The following is a 23,013-nucleotide window of genomic DNA, read 5'->3' as shown; positions in this document are numbered from 1 at the left end:
TAGAGGTTTTTCTGGAACTCTCTTGCCTTTTCCATGATCCAGAGGATGTTGGCAATTTGATCTCTGGTTCCTCTGCCTTTTCTAAAACCAACTTGAACATCTGGAAGTTCACTGTTCACATATTGCTGAAGCCTGGCTTGGAGCATTTTGAGCATTACTTCACTAGCATGTGAGATGAGTGCAATTGTGCAGTGGTTTGAGCATTCTTTGGCATTGCCTTTCTTTGGGATTAGAATGAAAACTGACCTTTTCCAGTCCTGTGGCCACGCTAAGCTTTCCAAATTTGCTGGCATATTGAGTGTAGCACTTTCAGAGCATCATCTTTTAGAATCTGAAATAGCTCAACTGGAATTCCATCACCTCCACTAGCTTTGTTCCTAGTGATGCTTTCTAAGGCCCACTTGACTTCACATTTCAGGATATCTGGCTCTAGGTGAGTGATCACACCATCATGGTTATCAGTACGTGATAACAATCTTTAAAAGTAACTGGTGGCTCAGTGGTAAAAATCTACTTGCAGTGCAAAGACGCTGGAGATACGAGTTCAACTCCTGGGTAGGGAAGATTCCCTAGAGAAGAAAATGGCAACCAATTTCAGTACTCTTGCCTAGAGTACAGAGGAGGAGCCTGGTGGACTTGCAAAAGAGTTGGAAATGACTTAGCAACTCAACAACACAACAACAACAAAAGTAACTGAAACGGATGCCAGAAAAATTTTCATTTATTGAGGGTTGTTTTGGGTTTTTTCCCCTATAAGTTCTAGGAAATCCTGGCGACTGATTTTTTTGACGCAGTCTTTAAATATATGCTGTAAATAGGGAGCTGGCTGATGCCAGCTGTTATTGACAAATAACTGAAAGAATAAAAATAATGCCTTCTTTCTACCTGAAACCTCCCGGTAGTAATAGAGACGATATGTTGTTTGTTTTATCACTGCTAGCTTATTTCCATACATTATTACACGTAACATCAAACTAAACTAAGAGATTTATAATACCATCGTCTCTGGGGTACTGCTTAAGAAACTGAAGCATGGAGAATAGTGCTATTAGGTATTTCTTCCATCTTCATGCAAGCTTAGAACAGAGTAGGGTAGGTCTTCACATTCGAATGCAGCGAGGATTTCGCCTCTCTCCCTTATTCTGAACTCCTCCGGTCTCTTAAAGCGGAAGCATGTGGCCCCCTGCAGAAAGCACCGCCTCTCCAAGGGAAGGGTTTGATGAAACCCCGCCCCGCAGGCGGGATCGAAGTGGGCGTGGTCTCAGATGGATCCCGGGAAGATCTGTGCGGGACTGCCGCAGAGCCGTAAAGAGCTCCATGAGTCGTGAAAGGGCACGGTGCGGAAGCGTTGCTTTACGACCGTTGGGACAGGCGCGCTGGGTCGGCGTTCACTGCTTGCTACTTCTCTGTTATGCACGTGGGCAGCTCTTCGTGTTTTTGCAGGTAACTCAGCCCTCTTGGCGTGAACCAAACACATTGAAGGACGGAGTGGCAACGGAGGTCAAGGATCTTGAGCTGATGGATTTTGCTGCTGAAAGTGAAGAGATGTCGGGAGGAGGTCTCCAGAGTGAAGCTGAGGGGGCGCGGCTAAGTCTCGAGTCAGATCAAGAGAGAGTAAGGACGGAGGAGTCTGGCGATGGAGGGGCGGAGAACGGTCTGAACGGAATGGAGAAGACAGGGGCAGGGGAAGAAGAAAGTAGACGAAGAGCAGAGGAGATGCGAATAGACCTAACGGTTGTGAAGCAAGAAGTAATGGACTGGTCAGAAATGGTAGAAGGTACGCTGAATGGCCAGTGGGTAAAGCAGGAGGAGGACGGACATGAGGTGAAAGAGGAAAAACCAGCCACATTGGAGGTGAAGCAGGAGATGGATAGTAGTTTGATGGTAAAAGAAGAAAAGGTGGAAGAAACAGAGATAAAGGAAGAGAAAGTGAAGGTGAAGGAAGAAGTGATGGACTGGCTGGAAGTGAAGGAAGAGAAGAAAGAAAGCTTGGATATTAAACGTGAGGAAGTGTCTCTTGATCAGAATATTAAAAAGGAGGAAATAATGGATGAAGTGTATGTAAAAGAAGAGAAGTATTTCCCCAAAGAAGAAATGATGGATGATACAAGGGTGAAAGAAGAGCCTCAAATAAATCCCTCAGTAGGCTCCAAGCGGAAACTGGCCATGTCAAGGTAGGGCAGAGCTGTGAAGGTCCTTTGTTATCTAGGTTGAAAGAAACTACACGATCAGTAAGGTGTGGAATAATGAAAAGTAAGCGCGAGTTTGGGCCGGGAGTCTGAGTGGTGGAGGGAGGGGCGATTAGGAAAGGAGGGTTTTGTCTGATAACAGCAAATTCTGTGGAAATATGTGAGGTTGGTACTAGTGTCCAGTGGCCAAGTTAGGAAGTGAAAATTCTTGGGACCGGAAAACCCGTGGACCAGAATCTGGCTTGACTTTGTATGCCCTTGGCTCAGTATTCTTTGAGAGAGGATAGGTGTGAGGAACAGTCTAATAAAAACCAACAAGGAAAAGTGGAGTAAGTTAAAATTAGGCAAAATACATTGTGACTCACTCACTTGGCTAGTTTCTCTATGGGTACTGTGAACATTTATTGCTTCTGATTTAATTTCTTTATAGTGTGATCATGTGGCATGAGAGTAGTCAGATTCTTAGGACCATTTCTGTCTCGAATACAGTGAACCAACATGTAGTTTGCTTGTCTGTAGTTTGATTGTCATTGTACACTGTCACTCAAGTGAAAGATCAGTTGGAGACAGATGATGGGTAGTAGTATTTCTAGAGGGTTTTGGTGCCCATTCTCAGTTGGGTGAGGAACTGAGGGAAAAAGATGCAACTGCTGCTCTCTAAATTTGCCTGGGTCTTCTTTTTCTGAATGTGTCTGCCTTTAAGATATATACACAGCTCATGGATTGGACTTCTGGGTATGTGCACACACACAGTTGTTAACAGTGTCAGGAGTTACAAAGTTAAAATATCAATAAACGATCTCACTGTTTGATTATTTAGAAAAGGAAGTCTCAGTGAGATAATTTTTTAAATGTAATACATGTTTTCTTGAATTACCTATCATTAAACAACATTGTAAATGTAGTGTCATTTAGAGATGGTTTCCTAGAGGAGAATTTTCTAATAATGTTTGACAGCTGTCCATTATTTCATTAGAGTTACTTGCATCTACTTTATTCACTGTGACTGCATGTCTGTGAATTGTGATGGATTAAAAGTTTATAAATAAATATATAGAATTAATATTTGATAATTTATTAAGTTTCTTGTGGGCTTTTGTAGATGTGAAACTTGTGGTACAGAAGAAGCAAAGTACAGATGTCCACGTTGTTTGCGGTATTCCTGCAGGTATATATGTAATTTTTTACCTTATTATCTCTGCCTGTACCCTTTTTATCTCAAAGGTAAAAGTTCCTTCTCTTTGTCCCTTCAGTTTGCCCTGTGTAAAGAAACACAAAGCAGAACTAACATGTAATGGAGTTCGAGATAAAACTGCTTATGTTTCAATACAACAGTTTACAGAAATGAATCTCCTAAGTGGTAAGCCATCTTATGTATAGCAGACTGATGCTTCTTGGCCATAGGCATATATCATTTATTTATTTTTCTGTTTTTTTGAAATTTGTAGATTATCGATTTTTAGAAGATGTGGCAAGAACAGCAGACCATATTTCTAGAGATGCTTTCTTGAAAAGACCAATCAGCAATAAACATGTAAGTATTTCTCCTGTTCTTTCCCAGTTAGAATTTCTTCTAGTCAAATAGATTCTTTTTTCTCTCTTTGCACTCAACAAATAGTATATTAAGTGGCTACTATGATCCAGGGCTATTTCAGTTGCTAGGGATACAGCAGTGACCAAAACTAAGTCCTTCCCCTCATGGAACTTGTAGCGGGAGAGACAGGGGATGAGTACAGGAACAAATATAATTTCAGATAGAGTTAAGTGCATCTGAAAGATAGAGGACAACAGTAGGTTTAGTTCAGTTCAGTCACTCAGTCATGTCTGACTCTTTGCAGCCCCGTGAATCACAGCACGGCAGGCCTCCCTGTCCATCACCAACTCCCAGAATTCACTCAGACTCACGTCCATCGAGTCAGTGATACCATCCAGCCATCTCATCCTCTCTCGTCCCCTTCTCCTCCTGCCCCCAATCCCTCCCAGCATCAGCCTTTTCCAATGAGTCAATTCTTCGCATGAGGTGGCCAGAGTATTGGAGTTTCAGCTTTAGCATCATTCCTTCCACAGAAATCCCAGGGCTGATCTCCTTAGAAAATCAAAACGGTGTTTGTAGGGGAAGGGGGTTCTGAGAGTAGTCAGGAAAGTCTTCTCGAAGAGATGACATCAAGCAGCAATGTGAATGATGAGAAAGAGGCAGTCACGTGATCATTTGAAGGAAGACTTTACAGACAGAGACAAAAGCAGAAGTATAGAATGAATCAGGGTCAGAGTCAGTGTGTTTGAGGGCTCAAAAGAGGAGCCCAGTGACTATAGCATAGTTGAGTGAGGAGCATGCTGAACAGTGAGGTTAAAGAAACTGATGAAGTCTCCTAATGTATTCAAAGTAAAAATGGAGGCCATGGGAGTCAATTGAGCATGTTTGCTTTTTGAAAGATCACTCTTGAGGCTCTCTGGAAAGTGGACTTGAATAGGCAAGAGTGGAAGATTGGAAGCTGGGAGATCAGTTACAGAGCTGTTGTTGTGGTTCTGATCACAGAATTATTGGGAAGTGATTAGATGTGTTTTTTTAAATTGGAGTATAGTTGCTTTACAATGTTATATTAGTTTCTGCTGTACAGCAGAGTGAATCAGCAACATGTATAAATGTATATCCTCTCTTCCTTAGATTGCCTTCCATTTAGATCACCACAAGCACTGAGTTCCCTGTGCTATACAGGGGAAGTGATTAGATTTGAATTTTGAAAGAAGGGCTAATAAGACTTGCTATTTTAATAAACTTGTTATACTCTTTAATTTCTTTTTCATTCCTTAAGCACTGTGCACAATTAAAAGCTTACATATTGGAAATATTTTCCAACTGCTGTTGTTCTAAAACTTCTTTAATATTACTTAATCACATCATGGAATTATCTTTGTTTTTCAGAGACCATAGTGGTATTGGAGTTGCAGAATTTTAATACTCTTTAAACAGTTTATTTTATTGGTATTATTGGTACAGACATGACATTACACATGTCTGAAAGAAAAATTACCATACATCAAGTTTTTTTTCCTCGAGCTTAATTAAACATCATTAAGTTATATACTTACTTCCCTGGTGGCTCACACCGTAAAGCGTCTGTCTACAATGTGAGAGACCTGGGTTCGATCTCTGGGTTGGGAAGATTCTCTGGAGAAGGAAATGGCAACCCACTCTAGTACTCTTGCCTTGAAAATCCCATGGACAGAGGAGCTTGGTGCAGGCTACTATCCATGGGGTTGCAAAACAGATAAACTGCTTTTTAAATTTTTCTTTTTATGAAATATGGCATCCATATAAAAAGCATAAAACAGAAATATACCATTTAATAATAATTATGGAGTGAGCATCCATGTAGCTACCACGTAGATCTAGAATGAGAACATAACCAGCTTCTCAAGAATTCCTACTGCCATGTTATGCCCATCCCTGAACCATTCTTATTTCTGGGTTTTCTGTAATAAATTTTATGAACAAAGCTATAGTGAACACTTTTGTTTAGGAATTGTGGTTTGCTTATGCATATGTTTTTCTGGAGTTAGTTCATACCTAGGAGTGAAATTGCTTTGTTGTGGAGTATGCATATCTTCAATTTGACTGTATGTTACCAAAATATTTTCCAAAGTGGTGATGCCAGTTTATACTCACAGTATGTAAGTATACCTGTTGTCACATCCTCTCCAGATTCTTGACTTGGTCATAGTTTTTAAGCTTTTGTCAGTTTGATGGCTCTGTTACTTTATTATGATTTTTAATCTACAATTGTCCAATTCTTAATGAGATTGAAAGTGACAGTAAAAGTCGCTCAGTCGTGTCCAACTCTTTGTGACCCCATGGACTATACAGTCCATGGAATTCTCCAGGCCAGAATACTGGAGTGGGTAGCCTTACCCTTCTCCAGGGGATCTTCCCAACCCAGGGATAGAACCCAGGTCTCCTGCTTTGCAGGCGGATTCTTTACCAGCTGAGTCACAAGAGAAGCCCAAGAATACTGGCTTGGATAGCTTATCCCTTCTCCAGTGGATCTTCTCAACCCAGGAGTTGAACCGGGATCTCCTGCATTGCAGGTGGATTCTTTACCAACTGAGCTATCAAGGAAGCCTCTTAATGAGATTGGGCACCTTTCAAATATTTTAATGGTCTTTGGATATTCCCCTTTGTGGTGTATGCCTGTTAAGTCTTTGCTCATCTTGTCTTTGGTCTGTTGTTTTTTCCTACTGGTTTTCTTTGTATTTTTAGATGCTAATGTTGATTGTGTATGTTATAAATCCTTCATTCTGTGGCTTGTGTTTGTACTCTTTTTCATGTCTTACGGTAAACAGCTTTTTTAAAATTTAATGTAGTAGAAATTGTCTTGTGTTTCCTTTATAGTTAATAGTTTTATGTGTTTTTAAAGAAATCCTTCCCTTCCTTGAGGTTATGAAGGTTCTCTCCTGTAATGATTTTATGAAAGCTTTGTAGTATCACGTCTCCCGTTTATGTCTGTAAACATGGAACTGATTTTTGTCTATCATGTGAAGTAGAGGTCCTATTTAATTTTCCAGATGAATAATCTCCTTTTTCTAGCACCAGTTATTGAAAACTTCATCCTTTCTCCCCTGCTTTGCAGGACCATCTCTGTTATATTATCAGGCATCCACATATGCTTGGCCTGTTTGTTTCTGGCCTGTCTGTTCTATTCTGTTACACCTCTTGTCTCTTGCAACTATTATAGTCTTTCCTGAACTCACTGAAGAAGTAAATCTTCTCACTTTGTTCATTGTTTAGATTAGACCATAGCCATTTTTCTAGACTGTTTTCTAGAGTATTGTCTGAAATACAGATCTGGCTCTTTGCAACTTTATACAGATGTGAAAAATCAGCCAACTGATTTATAGTCCTACCTTCCCCACTTGGGTATTTTGATTGGATTTGCGTTTATTTTGTAGAGTTACTTAGGTGATTGGATTTTATGGCATTGAATATTTAAATCCTTGATTGTTGTATCCCTGCATTTATTTGGGTCTTTAACACCTCTGTAATTTTCTCAGTGAAGGTCTTGCACATTTTTTGTTAGACTTATTCTTGAGTACTTTATGTTTTCATGGTATTTTAAATCGTATTTTCTTTTAAATTTTTTTATTATCTTTTTGTTGGTATTCAGGAATGAAAGTTTTTGTGGTTGTCCATTTTATGGTAGTAGTCATATTAAAATCTATTCCAATACCTTATCTATAGATTTTTTGAGGTTTTCTCTATAAACAGTTCATCACAATTTGTTTCTAGCTTTCTGTCCTTATTCTTTTATCTCTTTTTCTTCCCTTATTAGAATAGTAAGAACTTCCAATAATGTGAAATAGTAGTGATGATAGTAGATATTTAAAGTCCACTCCTGAGTTTGATGATTTGCTCGAGGGGTTCACAGGATGCAACATACAATGGAACTCATGGCTAAAGTTTATTACAGTCAAAGGATACAGAGCAAACTTTGCAAAAGGAAAATGTATATGGGGCTAAGCCTGTAGGAATCCAGCCACAAGCTTCCCAAATTCCTCTCCTATTGGAGTCATACAATACACAGTTAATTTCCTCCGGCAACGGGTTGTGATAACTAATGTTTAAAGTTTATTGTCTACCAGGGAAACTCATTAGAGACTCAGTGCCCAAGGTTTTTATGGGGAATGGTTGCAGAAACACCCTTAGCCTAGCATTTGCCAAGTTCCATACACGCAGAAGGAAAGCAGATGAAAACCACATTTTTGTACAATTTCAGCATAATGAAGCAGAACCTACCATTTTTCCTACCATTTTAGGAGAAATTTTTTGTCAGTTTAGGTTCCATTTACCAGTCAGTCAAATTACCAGACATCAGCCAAGAGCAAACATTGCCAACAGAGCTTTCTAAGGATAAGTTTCAGGCCTCGTATGTTAGCTCTTTTCTATATCTTTGTTTTATAACCCTGATCATAGAGGGAAAAGTTTTATGATTTCACCATGTTTACTTTTCAGTTTGTAGGTATAGTTTGATACCTAGATTAAAGAAATTCTGTTCCCAGTTTGCTAACACATGTTAACATGAATGGTGGTTATATTTTATCAAATGTTTTTTCTATATTTTATTATTTTAATATATAATATTCTAATAAGAATATGAATAATCTTTTAGCTGATTTTCTATTTTAAGCTAAACTTGCATGGTGTATTATATCATGCTTTTTATACTTTGCAGAATTCAGTTGTGTTATATATGTGAACACATTATCCTTTCATTCATTTTGCATTTCTGTTCATGAGTGAGATAACTTCTAATTTTCCTTTTTGGTAGTAAGTTTCTCTATTGATGTGATTCCAGTTTCATAAAATTATTTGATGATGTTCCCATTTTGTTCTTAAATACATTAACATTGGGTTTATTTCTTCCTTGGGAGTTTGATATAATTTTTTAATAGGTTGCAGAAGTTTATTCTTTATTATTAATGGGACTGTTCAGGTTTTCTCTGTCTCACGTCATTATTCTGTCTTAAGACTACATTTTCCTAAGAATTTGTTCATTTTACCTAAATTTTCCAATGTATTGGCATAAAGTTCTTCATAACATTTTCCTTAATGTGTCTGTAGGAATTGTAGTATTATCATTTGTGATATTGCTTACTTGTGTCTTTTTTTCTAGATCAGTTGCTATTACGGATTCCTTTTCTATTTAGTTACTGTGTCCTCTTCTGTTATATCCTTTTTTATTTTTAGCTTAATTGCATTATGGTCAAAGAACATATTTTTTTCTGAGTTCATTTAAAAAATATGTTGACTTGTGTTTATGTCCCAGCATATAGTCAAATTTTGTAACGTTCCCTGTTTTCTTGGGGGAGCAGGGGAAGTATTCTGCAATTGCTAAATATCTTATTCTAAACATATTCCTTTTAGGTCAGGTTTGTTAAATACGTTGTTCAAATTATAACATTTCTGATTTTTTGTTTGTTTCTTTCTTTCTTTCTTCTACCAGTTACTGAGAGACATATGTTAATACTTCCCAGTAGATAAAATCAGAAGGATTTGTATGTTTCTCCTTGTGGTTCAGTTAGCTTTGCTTCATATGCTTTAAGGGTACGTTATTAGATGCATACTTCAGGAAATTATTGGTGTATTTAACCTTTGGCCCTATGTTGTAACCCTTTTTGTCTCTAGCTTTTTGTGTATTTGTCTGTTATTAAACTATTTCACTCCTTTGGTGTATTTTGTCACTGACTTTTACTTAAGGCCTTTTTGTATCCTTATGTTCTGTGTGTGTCTTTAAAGTACCATATAGTTCTAGTTTTTCTCCATTCTGACAATCTGTAACACTTAACTGAATCTCTTTTTCTCTTTTGGTTCATGTATACTGAGGCTTACTTTCTTCTTTATTTTTTTTTCACTGTGGTGGCTTCTGTTGTTGCAGAGCTCAGACTCAACAGTGCATCAGCTTTAGTGGTTGCAGCATACAGCTCAGCACCTGTGGCACTTGGGCTTAGTTGCCCCTTGGCATATAGGATCTTAGTCCCCTAACCAGGGATCAAATCTGCATTGGCAGGTGGATTCTTAATCACTAGACCACCAGGGAAGACCCTCTTATTTTCTTGTATTGGTTATGCTTGTTTATTTTTTATTGAGTACTCCTTTTATTTTTCCCTTTAAAAATTACTTATGAGAATTGTTTGAAGGCTGGAATAAATAAATAGGCCTTCTTTTATTCTACCAGATACCTAGAAGCATTGCAGATCTAGACTATCTTAAACCAGGTTGAAGGCTTAAGATTACATTAATCCCAAAGCAAGGCAAATCATTTCCAGTCTGAGCATGGACTGCCATGGCCAGGCTAGACGATTTCTAATGGATTTTTCTTATTCCCCCTGTTCCAGTCAGACTAATAAAAAAATTCCTAGTATGCTCTGGTGACCCTTATCCTGAGGGTGTATTATTCTGTGACTCAGTTTCATTTCATTTGAGAAATGAAATGTTATGTTCCACAAACATAACTGGATCTCGACTGTCTTGCTGAGGAGGCTCTAGAAAGGGGAAGCCTATATTTGCCATAATTAGCAAAAGTGGCTTCAGTGCTTTTTGCTTCTCTGAGTTTCACTTTTCATTAAATATTGGCCTGTAGTTTCTTGTTTCTGTCAGCTCTTCAGTGCTTTTAAGGTGATCTTTAAAAATATTTACACACACATATATATATACACACACACAAATATATATAGCATTCTTATATGTTTTTAGTAGGAGAGTTGGGTCCTTATAATCACTGTCATTACTGAAACCAAAGTTCCATGCACTGTGAAATTGCATGTAATCTCTTAAGTCATTTTTTACTGACCCTCCCTTCCTCTTGACTTATGACTTGATTGTCTAACTCTGTACATTGCAAAGTCTACATGCCACTCACTTTAAAAGTTGCATTTATATTTTGCCACTTCTTTGAGTGGTCTTTCTTCTTCCTTGATGATATTACTTCCTTCAGTACTCTCTGGAGTTGACTAATTCAGCTCAACCAACCTACGTGGTCAGTGGAATAATACATGTCAGAGCTAGAATTCTCGTACCTCATTTTGTATATCCTACATCAGTGGCTACTTTTAAATTAAGCCTTATACTAGGCAGCTCCATAGTTCCTTCCCTGAATGACCTACCTGCCGAGTAAATACAAGCAGGCATATATATAGCTAACTATGGTATGAAACCATCAGTAAAAAAGAAGGAAAAAAACTGTATAGGTAATCCCTGTGATTGCTAAAACCTGTATTTTTTTAAAATCCCCATGAAATTCTTCTTTTGGCTTATAAGATACATGGTTAAAAGTACAGACTGCAATTAGACAGACCTGGATTTAAATGTAGACTTTATATCTCTGAAATAGCAGAAATGAGAGTAATAATAGTACCGGCTTCATAATATTGTGAGGATTAAATGATATATTGCTGTTTAGTGTAGTTTGTGAAGTGTAAGTATTCGATAAATCTTAACTTATGTTTTAAACATTGTTTTATGTGCTTTTGGAATTTAAGCTATTTGAAAATTAATTTGTCTATTTGTTTTTGTTTGTTAGATGTACTTTATGAAAAATCGTGCTCGAAAGCAAGGTATTAATTTAAAACTTCTACCCAATGGATTCACAAAAAGAAAAGAAAATTCAACATTTTTTGATAAGAAGTAAGTTTCTGACTTCTTTTTTAGTACATTAGATGTTCTAATTTGATGAGGAGCATCTTTTAAGGTTTGGTTTGCTTGGAACATTGCTCCTCGAAGTGTGGCCTGTGAGATGTTTGTCATTGATTGGTAGAGGACAAGATGACTGCAGAAACTGGACTTAAGCATTTAGGAACTTATGCTAGTTTTATGTCATGTAACTTGAACATTTTTGGTTTGCTCCCTGTGTGTTTGAGAGAGAGAGATGGAGAGAGAGAAGGTAGCGTGTAGTGTATATGTATGTATCTTTCTCGCTGAGACCTAAAATACCATGAAAGTATTTCAGAAGCTTCAAGGACAAAACAAGAAGTCAAGCAGAATTTCTGCATATTTTAACGAGAGGAGCTTGACTTTTATACTCCTTTCTACTTTGGAATTCCAAATAGTAATTCATTTGAGAGTCAGTGATGGAGAAGAAGGGGAACTTGGAAAACGTTTACTCTTACTCTATAGAAAATCTGAATAGAGATAATACATTAGAGATTAGTTTTTTGCTCTCTGAAATTGCTAGGTCAAAAAGGCCCCATTCGTACAGAGGAGAGCAGGATCCCAAAGTACTGTAAGTAGCCCATTAAATTATAAGATAATACCTTTACAAAGTCAAGATTCAGGTTTTAGAGTCAAAAAGCCTGAGTCCCTCCCTCTTTAGCCTCTTAGTAACTGCAAGGCCTTGAGCAAATTACTTCCTTTCTCCAGGCTTTATCTGTATAATGGTGGGGGTTGAACTAGGTAACGCTAATTTTATTACGTAAATTAAAAAAACAGAACCATCAGAATTATCATTATTCTAAAAATCTTCCACCTTTTCAACATGTTATATTTTTAGAGAATGGTGTTATCCAGTTATGTATTTCAAAACAAATAGTTATAAAGGTGGTTTTTTCTTTTTTTGGTTGGTTTCCAAGATTATGGTAATATTATGCATTTATCAGACTTCCCTGGTGGCTTAGGCCATAGTCTGCCTACAGTGCGGGAGACCAGGCTTGATCCCTGGGTTGGGAAGATCCCCTGGAGAAGGAAATAGCAACCCACTACAGTATTCTGGCAGGCTATATAATCCATGGGGTCGCAAAGAGTCAGACACGACTGAGCGACTTCATTTCACTTTGCATTTATCAAATATGAGATAATTCTTTTGTGTGTTTTGAAACTGACATAGAAATTGACATGATTTGTTTGAAATTTAAAGTAACTGGTTTGTGCCTTCTGAAATATAAAATATATTCCTGTTTTGTGAAAGAAAACATTCAGAGCCTCAAATGTAAAACTTTGAGGTCTTTAGATACATAAATGTTTGTGGGAAGTTTTTTCCAAGACTACTACATTCAGTGTATTTTCTGGGTTTAGATTACAAATTTATGCTGTTATTTTGGAATTCCTCATCTGTGAGGTAGCAAATCAGACTCTTCTTGCATTATGCCTTTTACTCATGAATTTACAATGACTTGGGCTTGATGTTTTTATATTTTTAGTGTCTTGCCATGAAGAGATTAGCAACATAGAACACAATAGACTTTAATTAGTTTTTCAGCTGTTTTCACCTCTGTAAAATGATAGCTACTGTGTAGTCCTGACCTTAGTGTGTTAATTTACCTAGACACTAACTTGAGGGTAGGAAGAAATCACCATATAGTAGCAATTGTGAAAGTAATAAACCCTCAGCATCAAGAGTTTAAAGGAAAAATAGCAACTGTAATTCCACTATGTAGAGATAACCAATGATAATATTTCATGTTTCCTTCTCATGTTTGCTTCTATTTTTTCAATTAATAAAATAAAATATAATAAATCCTTACATAAAAGTATAAAAATTTGCTTGACTCTCCTCAAGTTAAGCATCACTTTATAAATAAAGGTACACTTTTTTCTACAGCTAGCTTTTCCCTATTTAGCAACATATTATGAACTGCATGCTTGTTAATGCAGTCTGCTTTGTTTTAAGTAGTATATTTAAACTATAACTACTGTATCCTAATTTATTTATTACCAGATTCACGAACAGTTGCTTAATTTCTGGTTTTTAATTATTGCAAATAATGCTGTTGTAAACATCCCTGAACAAATTGTTTTGCATGCTTATGTGACTTTTCTGTAGATCGATTCCTGATAAGTGGCATTACTGGGTCACAGATTACATGCATTTAAACTGTTGAGAGAAACTCCAAATTGTCCTCTCAAAAAAACATACCACTTAGTAGTTTTTACAAAAATGTATGAGTACCTATTTTAGTTATACTGTGCTTTAACTGAATATTATTAAACTTCTTTGCCTATCTGATTAGAGGTTGAATTCTTCAACTTTTTCATTCAGATATGCATGTTTTTATCTCATCTTGATCAGTTGCATGCATTGTAAATGTTTTTACCAGTCTTTCCATGCTTAATTTGGCCTTCTGGTCATTTTTGATGCATTGTAAAGAATTGCTAAAAAGAAGAAAGGTTCTATAAAACATAAAGATAGTAAAGTGGAGTGGTTAAGAACACAAACTGGAGCTAGGCTGCCTGGGTTCAAATTTCTGACCTTCCTCTTCTAGCCATGTGATACTAAGCTAAGCCACCTAACTTCCTTGTGCTTCAATTCCTTATCTATAAAGTAGGGCTAGTAATAATAAACTAGGGGTAAGCCAGTTTTCATTTCCATTTACAGTAACTTAGAAATCCTATTTAAACATTTCAGTAGCACTGAATTGTCTCTTTTTTAATATTTGTTGCTATTTTGGAAGGTGGAAATTGTTTTAATTTGCTTTTACTTAATTGCTACATAGATATGGAGTATTTGCCCATGTGTTTCAAAGCAATATTTTAAAATTCAAATGTGAAGTTTGACTTAATCTAATCTGTGGTAGTAAGATGATCTTAGAACTGTTTTGGTAAAATAAGTAATTCAGATCTGTGGGACAGAATTTTTCCATTTGTTCTTAGTTAAATTGCCCATTATTATTTCTAAATGGAAAATAATCATGCCACAAACTGAATTTAAAACGTCTGTATTTGGATGTTCCTTGAATAATAAAGCATGAAGGTGAGTTCCCATTTCGTTGATAGCCATGCTTAGTCAATAGTCTGCTCAGTTGGTTAATAGCTTGGAAGTCTTTTGAGTGTGTCCTTATACTTTGTTCATTTTTCAGCATTTTCATCAGTGATTTAGGTCATGATTTCTTATCTTGGTGCTGCTAACATATTTAACCACAGAGCTCCTGTTGTGAGTGTGCCCTTTAGGATGTTTAGCAGCATCCCTGGCCTCTACTCACTGGATATTGGTAACAAACACACAAAGGAATTCTTTGTGATGCCTGTGGTTTCGCAGACATTTGTGTGAAAATGGTAAAAACTTTTGATGATCATAATGTTATTTGCTGGAAGGAAGGAAGAAGGGGATACTGTCTCTTATCAAAGAATTATTTTTACCTCCCATATCTCCGATATTCTGTTTTTAAGAGAATTGTTTATAATGCTTTTTTAAACTTTAAGAAGTGGTTGAAGTTTTGACTGAGATAAACGTGAATTTGAATATTGTTTCTACACTTGGTATATGTTAGGTGTCCTTGGGCAAAAGTGAATTTGCTAGACTGTTGATGGAAATAAATGAAATAATATTAAAATAATACCCAGCAACTAGTAGATAATGTGTTGCAATAAAAGATCTGCATTTTCGTGCTAGAAATCTTTGGGAATACATTTACTATATTATGTTCATTCCTAGTAGGTCTAGGGCAGCATTATAATCAAACAATACTATTTCTCCAGTGAAACCGCCAAATGTTTAAATTAAAATGGGAAAATAATGAGTATAAATGAGCTCAGTCAGTTTTTTGCTGCTGGAGGAGTTATGAAAATCTTTCAGCTTCAGAGATTCAGGGCTTGGAATTGTTCCCCTGTGATTTTGGTCCTGTACTAAGATTATTGTAATTACTCCCTAGGCATTAAATTGGTCTTTTGCTTATTTAAGCAGCTTGAGCTACAATATATACAAAAACTCAAATTGAAGTTATTTAAAATTGAATGTTCCAGTGGTAACTTTTGAGCAATCTGAGTGAAGAATTCTTTGTGGTATTTTTGTAACTTTTCTGTAAAGTTTGAAATTATTTGAAAATAAGAGGGTTTAAAAAAAATTAAATACGTACACCCCCCGCTCCCCGCCCCTGCCTCCATGAAGTGTGACTAATGTACATTGTGCCTGAATTACCTCTGTAGGACTAATAGCAAGTTATATAGTAGCAAGTGCATTAATACCTTAGAATCATAGGTTCATTTTAAGCCAGGCATTCTTTATGGTAGAAGTTTTTGACCAGTATGACTTCAAATTTCCAAAATCATATGCAAAATTATGTGATATATAAAATTTTCTAAGACTCGGAACCATAATTTTCATTTTATAGTCGAAGTGTGATACAACATTAACCAGCCTGTGCTGTCAAAAGTATATTTAATAGCTGTAAATTTTAAAGGACTGGTGAATTTGCTGGAATGTCATAATGGATAACTCTAATGAACAAAGAAAAGTTAAGAGATGCTTATGTTAAGAATAACTTGAGCCAATACAAAATAGACATTCTCTTTTAAAAATAGAGGAGCTTGGTAGGAAAATGGTATAAGGCTCCCCTACTTATTTTAGTCATTGTTATTCAGCCACTATGTCATGTCCAACTATTTGCAACGCCATGGACTTCAGCACGCAGATTTCACTGTCTTTCAGTATCTCATGGAGTTTGCTCAGAATCATGTCTATTGAGTCGGTGATGCCATCCAACCATTTCATCCTCTGTCGCCCTGTTCTCCTGCCTTCACTCTTTCCCGGCATCAGGGTCTTTTCCAGTGAATTGGCTCTCTGCATCAGTTGGCCAACATTTAGAGTGAACCCCAAACTACTTCTTTTAAATAGTGACTCTTTCAGAGGTAAATGCTCTGCCTCCGCTTTTTGTATGGCATATAACTTTATATTTATTCTCACCCAGGGCTAATCAGAAACTGTTGAAAGAATAGGAAAGATCTGTACGAAGAAAACTTAAATTCTACTGAATGGCTTAAAAAAAGTCAAGCAAATTGGGGGAAAGGACCTTGTTATTAGCTGACTCAATATTACAGAAGTAACATTTATTTCTTAAATGAATGATCTTTAAATCTGATATGGTCCTAATGAAATCACTAATAAAATTCTGTTTGTTTTTTATTTTGGAAATTTTTTTCCTGGGGGAGAAGGAAAGGATCCATAAAATGATTTTAGTTTTTCTGAAAAATAAACATGGGAGAAGCACCAGGAAAAACCAGGGGGGGAAAAAGAGGAATAAGGCTGGACTCATTAAAATGTATGAAATTATAGTAAAGTTTTATGGTATTGATGTAGAAATCTACAGTGAGATTATAGAAATTAGACATGAGGCTATTTGGCATTCTAGTATGTAATCAGATAGAGATAGCATTTCAAATTAGTATAGATAATGACTTATTTAATAAATGCAGTTGAAACAGCCTGCCATTTGACAGTTTTTTGGTTGTTGTTTTTTTTTTACTAGAATGTCCAGTCAGTTCAGTTTCTCAGTCTTGTCCAACTCTTTGTGACCCCAGAGACCACAACACGCCAACCTTCCCTGTTCCATCACCAACTCCCAGAGCATACTCAAACTCATGTACATTGCATCAGTGATGCCATCCAACCATCTCATTCCCTGTCATCCCCTTCTCTTCCCACCTCCAATCTTTCCCAGCATCAGGATCTTTTCAAATGAGTCGGTTCTTTGCATCAGATGGCCAGCGTTTTAGAGTTTCAGCTTCAACATCAATCCTTCCAATGAATATTCAGGACTGATTTCCTTTAGGATGGACTGGTTGGATCTCCTTGCAATCCAAGGGACTCTCAACAGTCTTCTCCAACACCACCCTTCAAAAGCATCAATTCTTTGGCACTCATCTTTCATGGCTGCAGTCACCATCTGCAGTGATTTTGGAGCCCCAAAAAATAGTCTCACTGTTTCCATTGTTTCCCTGTCTATTTGCCATGAAGTGATAGGACCGGATGCCATGATCTTACTTTTCGGAATGAGTTTTAAGCCAACTTTTTCACTCTCCTCTTTCACTTTCATCAAGAGGCTCTTTAGTTCTTCTTTGCTTTCTGCCGTAAGGGTGGTATCATCTGTGTATCTGAGGTTACTGATATTTCTCCCAGCAATCTTGATTCCAACTTGTGCTTCATCTTGCCTGGCATTTTGCATGATAAGCAGAGTGACAATATACAGCCTTGATGTACTCCTTTCCCAATTTGGAACCAGTCTGTTCCATGTCCATTTCTAACTATTGCTTCTTGACATGGATAGAGATTTCTCAGGAGGCAGGTCAGGTGATCTGGTATTCCCATCTCTATAAGGATTTTCCACAGTTTCTTGTGATCCACACAGTCAAAGCCTTTGGCATAGTCAAAAGCAGAAGTAGATGTTTTCTGGAACTCTCTTGCTTTTTTGATGATATGACAGATGTTGGCAATTGGATCTCTGGTTCCTCTGCCTTTTCTAAATCCAGCTTAAAAATCTGGAAATTCATGTTTCACATACTGTTGAAACCTGACATGGAGAATTTTGAGCATTACTTTGCCAGTGTGAGAGATGAGTGCCACTGTGTAGTACTTTGAGCATTCTTTGGCATTGCCTTTCTTTGGGATTCGAATGAAAACTGACCTTTTCCAGTACTGTGGCTACTGCTGAGTTTTCCAAATTTGCTGGCATATTGAGTGCAGCACTTTCACAGCATCATCTTTGATATTTGAAATAGCTCAACTGGAATGCCAACACCTCCACTCAGTTCAGCTCAGTTCAGTCGCTCAGTTGTGTCCAACTCTTTGCAACCCCGTGAACCACAGCACACCAGGCCTCCCTCTCCATCACCAACTGCTGGAGTCTACCCAAACCCATGTCCATTGAGTCGGTGATGCCATCCACCATCTCATCCTCTGTCGTCCCCTTCTCCTCCTGCCCTCAATCTTTCCCAACATCAGGGTCTTTTCAAATGAGTCAGCTCTTTGCATCAGGTGGCCAAAGTGTTGGAGTTTCAGCTTCAACATCAGTCCTTCCAATGAACACTCAGGACCGATCTCCTTTAGGATGGACTGGTTGGATCTTCTTGCAGTCCAAGAGACTCTCAAGAGTCTTCTCCAACACCACAGTTCAAAAGCATCAATTCTTCAGCACTCAGCTTTCTTCACAGTCCAACTCTCACATCCATACATGACCACTGGAAAAACCATAGCCTTGACTAGACGGACCTTTGTTGGCAAAGTAATGTCTCTGCTTTTTAATATGCCGTCTAGGTTGATCATAACTTTCCTTCCAAAGAGTAAGTGTCTTTTAATTTCATGACTGCAATTACCATTTGCAGAGATTTGGAGCCCCCAAAAATGAAGTCAGCCACTGTTTCCGCTGTTTAGCCATCTATTTCCCATGAAGTGATGGGGCCGGATGCCATGATCTTAAGTTTTCTGAATGTTGAGCTTTAAGCCAACTTTTTCACTCTCCTCTTTCACTTTCATCAAGAGGCTCTTTAGTTCTTCGCTTTCTGCCATAAGGGTGGTGTCATCTGCATATCTGAGGTTATTGATATTTCTCCCGGCAATCTTGATTCAAGCTTGTGCTTCCTCCAGCCCAGCGTTTCTCATGATGTACTCTGCATAGAAGTTAAATAAGCAGGGTGACAATATACAGACTTGACATAGTCCTTTTCCTATTTGGAACCAGTCTGTTGTTCCATGTCCAGTTCTAACTGTTGCTTCCTGACCTGCATACAGGTTTCTCAGGAGGCAGGTCAGGTAGTCTGGTTTCCCAACTCTTTCAGAATTTTCCACAGTTCGTTGTGATACACTCAATGGAAGGCTTTGGCATAGTCAATAAAGCAGAAGTAGATGTTTTTCTGGAACTCTCTTGCTCTTTTGATGATCCAGCAGATGTTGGCAATTTGATCTCTGGTTCCTCTGCCTTTTCTAAAACCAAGTTGCACATCTGGAAGTTCATGGTTCACGTATTGATGAAGCCTGGCTTGGAGAATTTTGAGCATTACTTTACTAGTGTGTGAAATGAGTGCAGTTGTGTGGTAGTTTGAACATCTTTGGCATTGCCTTTCTTTGTGATTGGAGAAAACTGACCTTTTCCAGTCCTGTGGCCACTGCTGAGTTGTCCAAATTTGCTGGCATATTGAGTGCAGCACTTTCACAGCATCATCTTTTAGGGTTTGAAATAGCTCAACTGGAATTCCATCACCTCCACTAGCTTTGTTCTTAGTGATGCTTCTTAAGGTCCACTTGACTTCACATTCTAGGATGTCTGGCTTTAGGTGAGTGTGAGTGATCACACCATGATGATTATCTGGATCATGAGGTTCTTTTTTGTACAGTTTTGTATGTCCTTGCCACCTCTTCTTATTATCTTCTGTTAGATCCCTACCATTTCTGTCCTTTATTGTGCTCATCTTTGCACGAAATGTTCCCTTGATATCTCTTATTTTCTTGAAGAGATCTCTAGTCTTACCATTGTATTATTTTCCTCTATATCTTTGCATTGATCCCTGAGGAAGGCTTTCTTATCTCTCCTAGCTATTCTTTGGAACTCTGCATTCAGATGGGTATATCTTTCCTTTTCTCCTTTGCCTTTCACTTCTCTTCTTTTCTCAGCTATTTGTAAAGCCTCCTCAGACAGCCATTTTGCCTTTTTGCATTTCTTTTTCTTGGAGATGGTCTGGAAATCTGCCTCCTGTACAGTGTCGCAACCTCCATCCATAGTTCTTCAGGCACTCTATCAGATCTAGTCCCTTGAATCTGCTTGTCACTTCCACTGTAAAATAGTAAGGGATTTGATTTAGGTCATACCTGAATGGTCTAGTGGTTTTCCCTGCTGTTGCTGCTCCTGCTGCTAAGTCGCTTCAGTCGTCTCCAACACTTTGCGACTCCCTAGACGGCAGCCCACCAGGCTCCCCCGTCCTTGGGATTCTCCAGGCAAGAACACTGGAGTGGGTTGCCATTTCCTTCTCCAATGCATGAAAGTGAAAAGTGAAAGTGAAGTCACTCAGTCGTGTCCAACTCTTTGCAACCCCATGGATTGCAGCCTACCAGGCTCCTCCACCCATGGGATTTTCCAGGCAAGAGTACTGGAGTGGGGTGCTATTGCCTTCTCTGGGTTTTCCCTACTTTCTTCAATTTAAGTCTGAATTTGGCGGTAAGAAGTTCATGGTCTGAGCCACAGTCAGCTCCCAGTCTTGTTTTTGCTAACTTTATAGAGCTTCTCCATCTTTGGTTGCAAAGAATATAATCAGTCTGATTTCGGTGTTGACCATCCGGTGGTGTCCATGTGTAGAGTCTTCACTTGTGTTGTTGGAAAAGGGTGTTTACTATGACCAGTGCGTTCTCTTGACAAAACTCTATAGCCTTTGCCCTGTTTCATTTTGTACTCCAAGGCCAAAATTTGCCTGTTACTCCAGGTAGCTCTTGATTTCCTACTTTTGCATTCCAGTCCCCTATAATGAAAAGAACATCTTTTTTGGGTGTTAGTTCTATAAGGTCTTGTAGGTCTTCATAGAACCGTTCAACTTCAGCTTTTTCAGCATTACTGGTCGAAACATAGACTTGGATTACTGTGATATTGAATGTTTTGCCTTAGAAACAAACAGAGATCATTCTGTTGTTTTTGAGATTGCATCCAAGTACTACATTTCAGACTCTTGTTGACTATGATGGCTACTCCATTTCTTCTAAGGGATTCTTGCCCGCAGTAGTAGATATAATGGTCATCTAAGTTAAATTCACCCATTCCAGTCCATTTTAGTTCGCTGATTCCTAAAATGTCAATGTTCACTCCTGCCATCTCCTGTTTGACCACTTCCAAGTTGCCTTTTTCCATGGACTTAACACTCCAGGTTCCTATGCAATATTGCTCTTTACAGCTTTGGACTTTACTTCCATCACCAGTCATATCCACAACTGGGTATTGTTTTTGCTTTGGCTCCGTCTCTTCATTCTTCTGGGGTTATTTTTCGACTCTTCTCCAGTAGCATATTGGGCACCTACCGACCTGGGGAGTTCATCTTTCAGTGTTATACCTTTTTGCCTTTTCATACTGTTCATTGGGTTCTCAAGGCAAGAATACTGAAGTGGTTTGCCATTCCCTTCTCCAGTGGACCACGTTTTGTCAGAACCCTCTGCCATGACCCATCCATCGTTGGTGCCCTACAAGGCATGGCTCATAGTTTCATTGAGCTAGTCAAGGCTGTGGTCCATGTGATCAGTTTGGTTAATTTTCTGTGATTGTGGTTTTCATGCTGTCTGCCTTCTGATGGATGGGGATAAGAGGCTTATGGAAGCTTCCTGAAGGGAGAGACTGACTGAGGTGGAAACTGGGTCTTCTGATGGGTGGGGCTGTGTTCAGTAAATCTTTAATCCAATTTTCGGTTGATAGGCTGTGTTCCCTCCCTATTGCTTGACCTGAGGCCGAACTATGGTGGAGGTAATGAAGATAATGGTGACCTCTTGAAAAGGTCCCATGCACGCATGGCTGCACTCAGTGCCTCTGACCCTGTCACAGGCCACCTCTGACCCACACCTCCACTGGAGACTCCTGGACACTCATAGGCATATCTGGGTCAGTCTCTTGTGGGTCACTGCTCCTTTCTCCTGGGTCCTGGTGCACACAAGGTTTTGCTTGTGCCCTCCCTGGTGGCTCAGGGCAAAGCTGCAATGCAGGAGACCTGGGTTCAATTCTTGGGTCAGGAAGATCCCCTGAAGAAGGAAATGGCAACCCACTCCAGTACTCTTGCCTGGAAGATCCCATGGATAGAGAAGCCTGGTAGACTATAGTCCATGGGATCGTAAAGAGTTGGACATGACTGAGCAACTTCACTTTCACTTCCAGGAGTTTGTTTCCCCAGTTCTGTGTAAGTTCTGGAAGTTTTATGGTGGGGTTAATGGCCACCTCCTCCAAGAGAGCTTATGCCATACCCAGGTCTGCTGCACCCAGAGCCCCTGCCCCTGCGGCAGGCCACTGCTGACCCGTACTTTAACAGTAGACACTCAGACACAGTTCTGGCTCAGTTTCTGTGGGTTGGGCATGTGTTTGGTGCCCTTCCCTGGTCTGAACAGCTCAGGTGACCAGGTGCTTGGCCAGCGCACTGTCTCAGCTTCCGGGTCCTGTCTGCGCAGTAAAAGCATGTGTGTCATGTGTCCCTGCTGGAGAGCTGATCTCAGGCTGCGACCCTCCTGGCAGATGTCAGCCATCCAGGATCTCAGGAAGAAATGGTTAGCAGCTGGGAGCCTGCTTACAGTTTGGTGGAAGATGCCCTCTCCAGGGCTAAGATGCCCTCTCTGAGGCTAGGAGCCCCTTGCCTTCAGGCTCTGGCTGTGTCAAGGCTGCCTCTTTGCCTCTGGGCGGGGAGGGGCTGGTACATGCTAGCTCTCCTTTGGTATTTGCTCAGTCCTTTGTGCTGTGATCAGGCCAGGCTGCATATTAGGTTGTTAGGTCAGAGCCCTTCTGGGAAAGTTCTCTTTTCCACAGTTGCAGTTAGGCGTGTATTCTCTGGGCTTTTTTTTTCCCCCTCTAGGTTATGTTGCCTTCTGAGATTCCAGAACTCCCCACAGACCCGCCT

At 38.9% G+C, this 23,013-nt stretch overlaps 1 protein-coding gene across 1 annotated transcript in view; it reads left to right on the top strand.

Annotated features, from left to right (window-relative positions):
- ZNHIT6 (zinc finger HIT-type containing 6) overlaps positions 1,297–23,013 on the top strand; it is a 59,627-nt gene continuing 37,910 nt past the window's right edge. The window contains exons 1-5 of the mRNA XM_005678154.3: positions 1,297–2,174; positions 3,292–3,357; positions 3,443–3,549; positions 3,638–3,723; positions 11,264–11,367. Of these exons, the coding sequence (XP_005678211.2) occupies positions 1,318–2,174; positions 3,292–3,357; positions 3,443–3,549; positions 3,638–3,723; positions 11,264–11,367 (1,220 nt within the window). The 5' untranslated portion in view covers positions 1,297–1,317. The remainder of the gene's footprint in view (positions 2,175–3,291; positions 3,358–3,442; positions 3,550–3,637; positions 3,724–11,263; positions 11,368–23,013) is intronic.

Source organism: Capra hircus, chromosome 3 (assembly GCF_001704415.2).
Source record: "Capra hircus breed San Clemente chromosome 3, ASM170441v1, whole genome shotgun sequence".
NCBI lineage: Eukaryota > Metazoa > Chordata > Mammalia > Artiodactyla > Bovidae > Capra > Capra hircus.
Note: the sequence above shows the minus strand (reverse complement) of the source record. Positions and strands in the feature narration are given on the sequence as shown.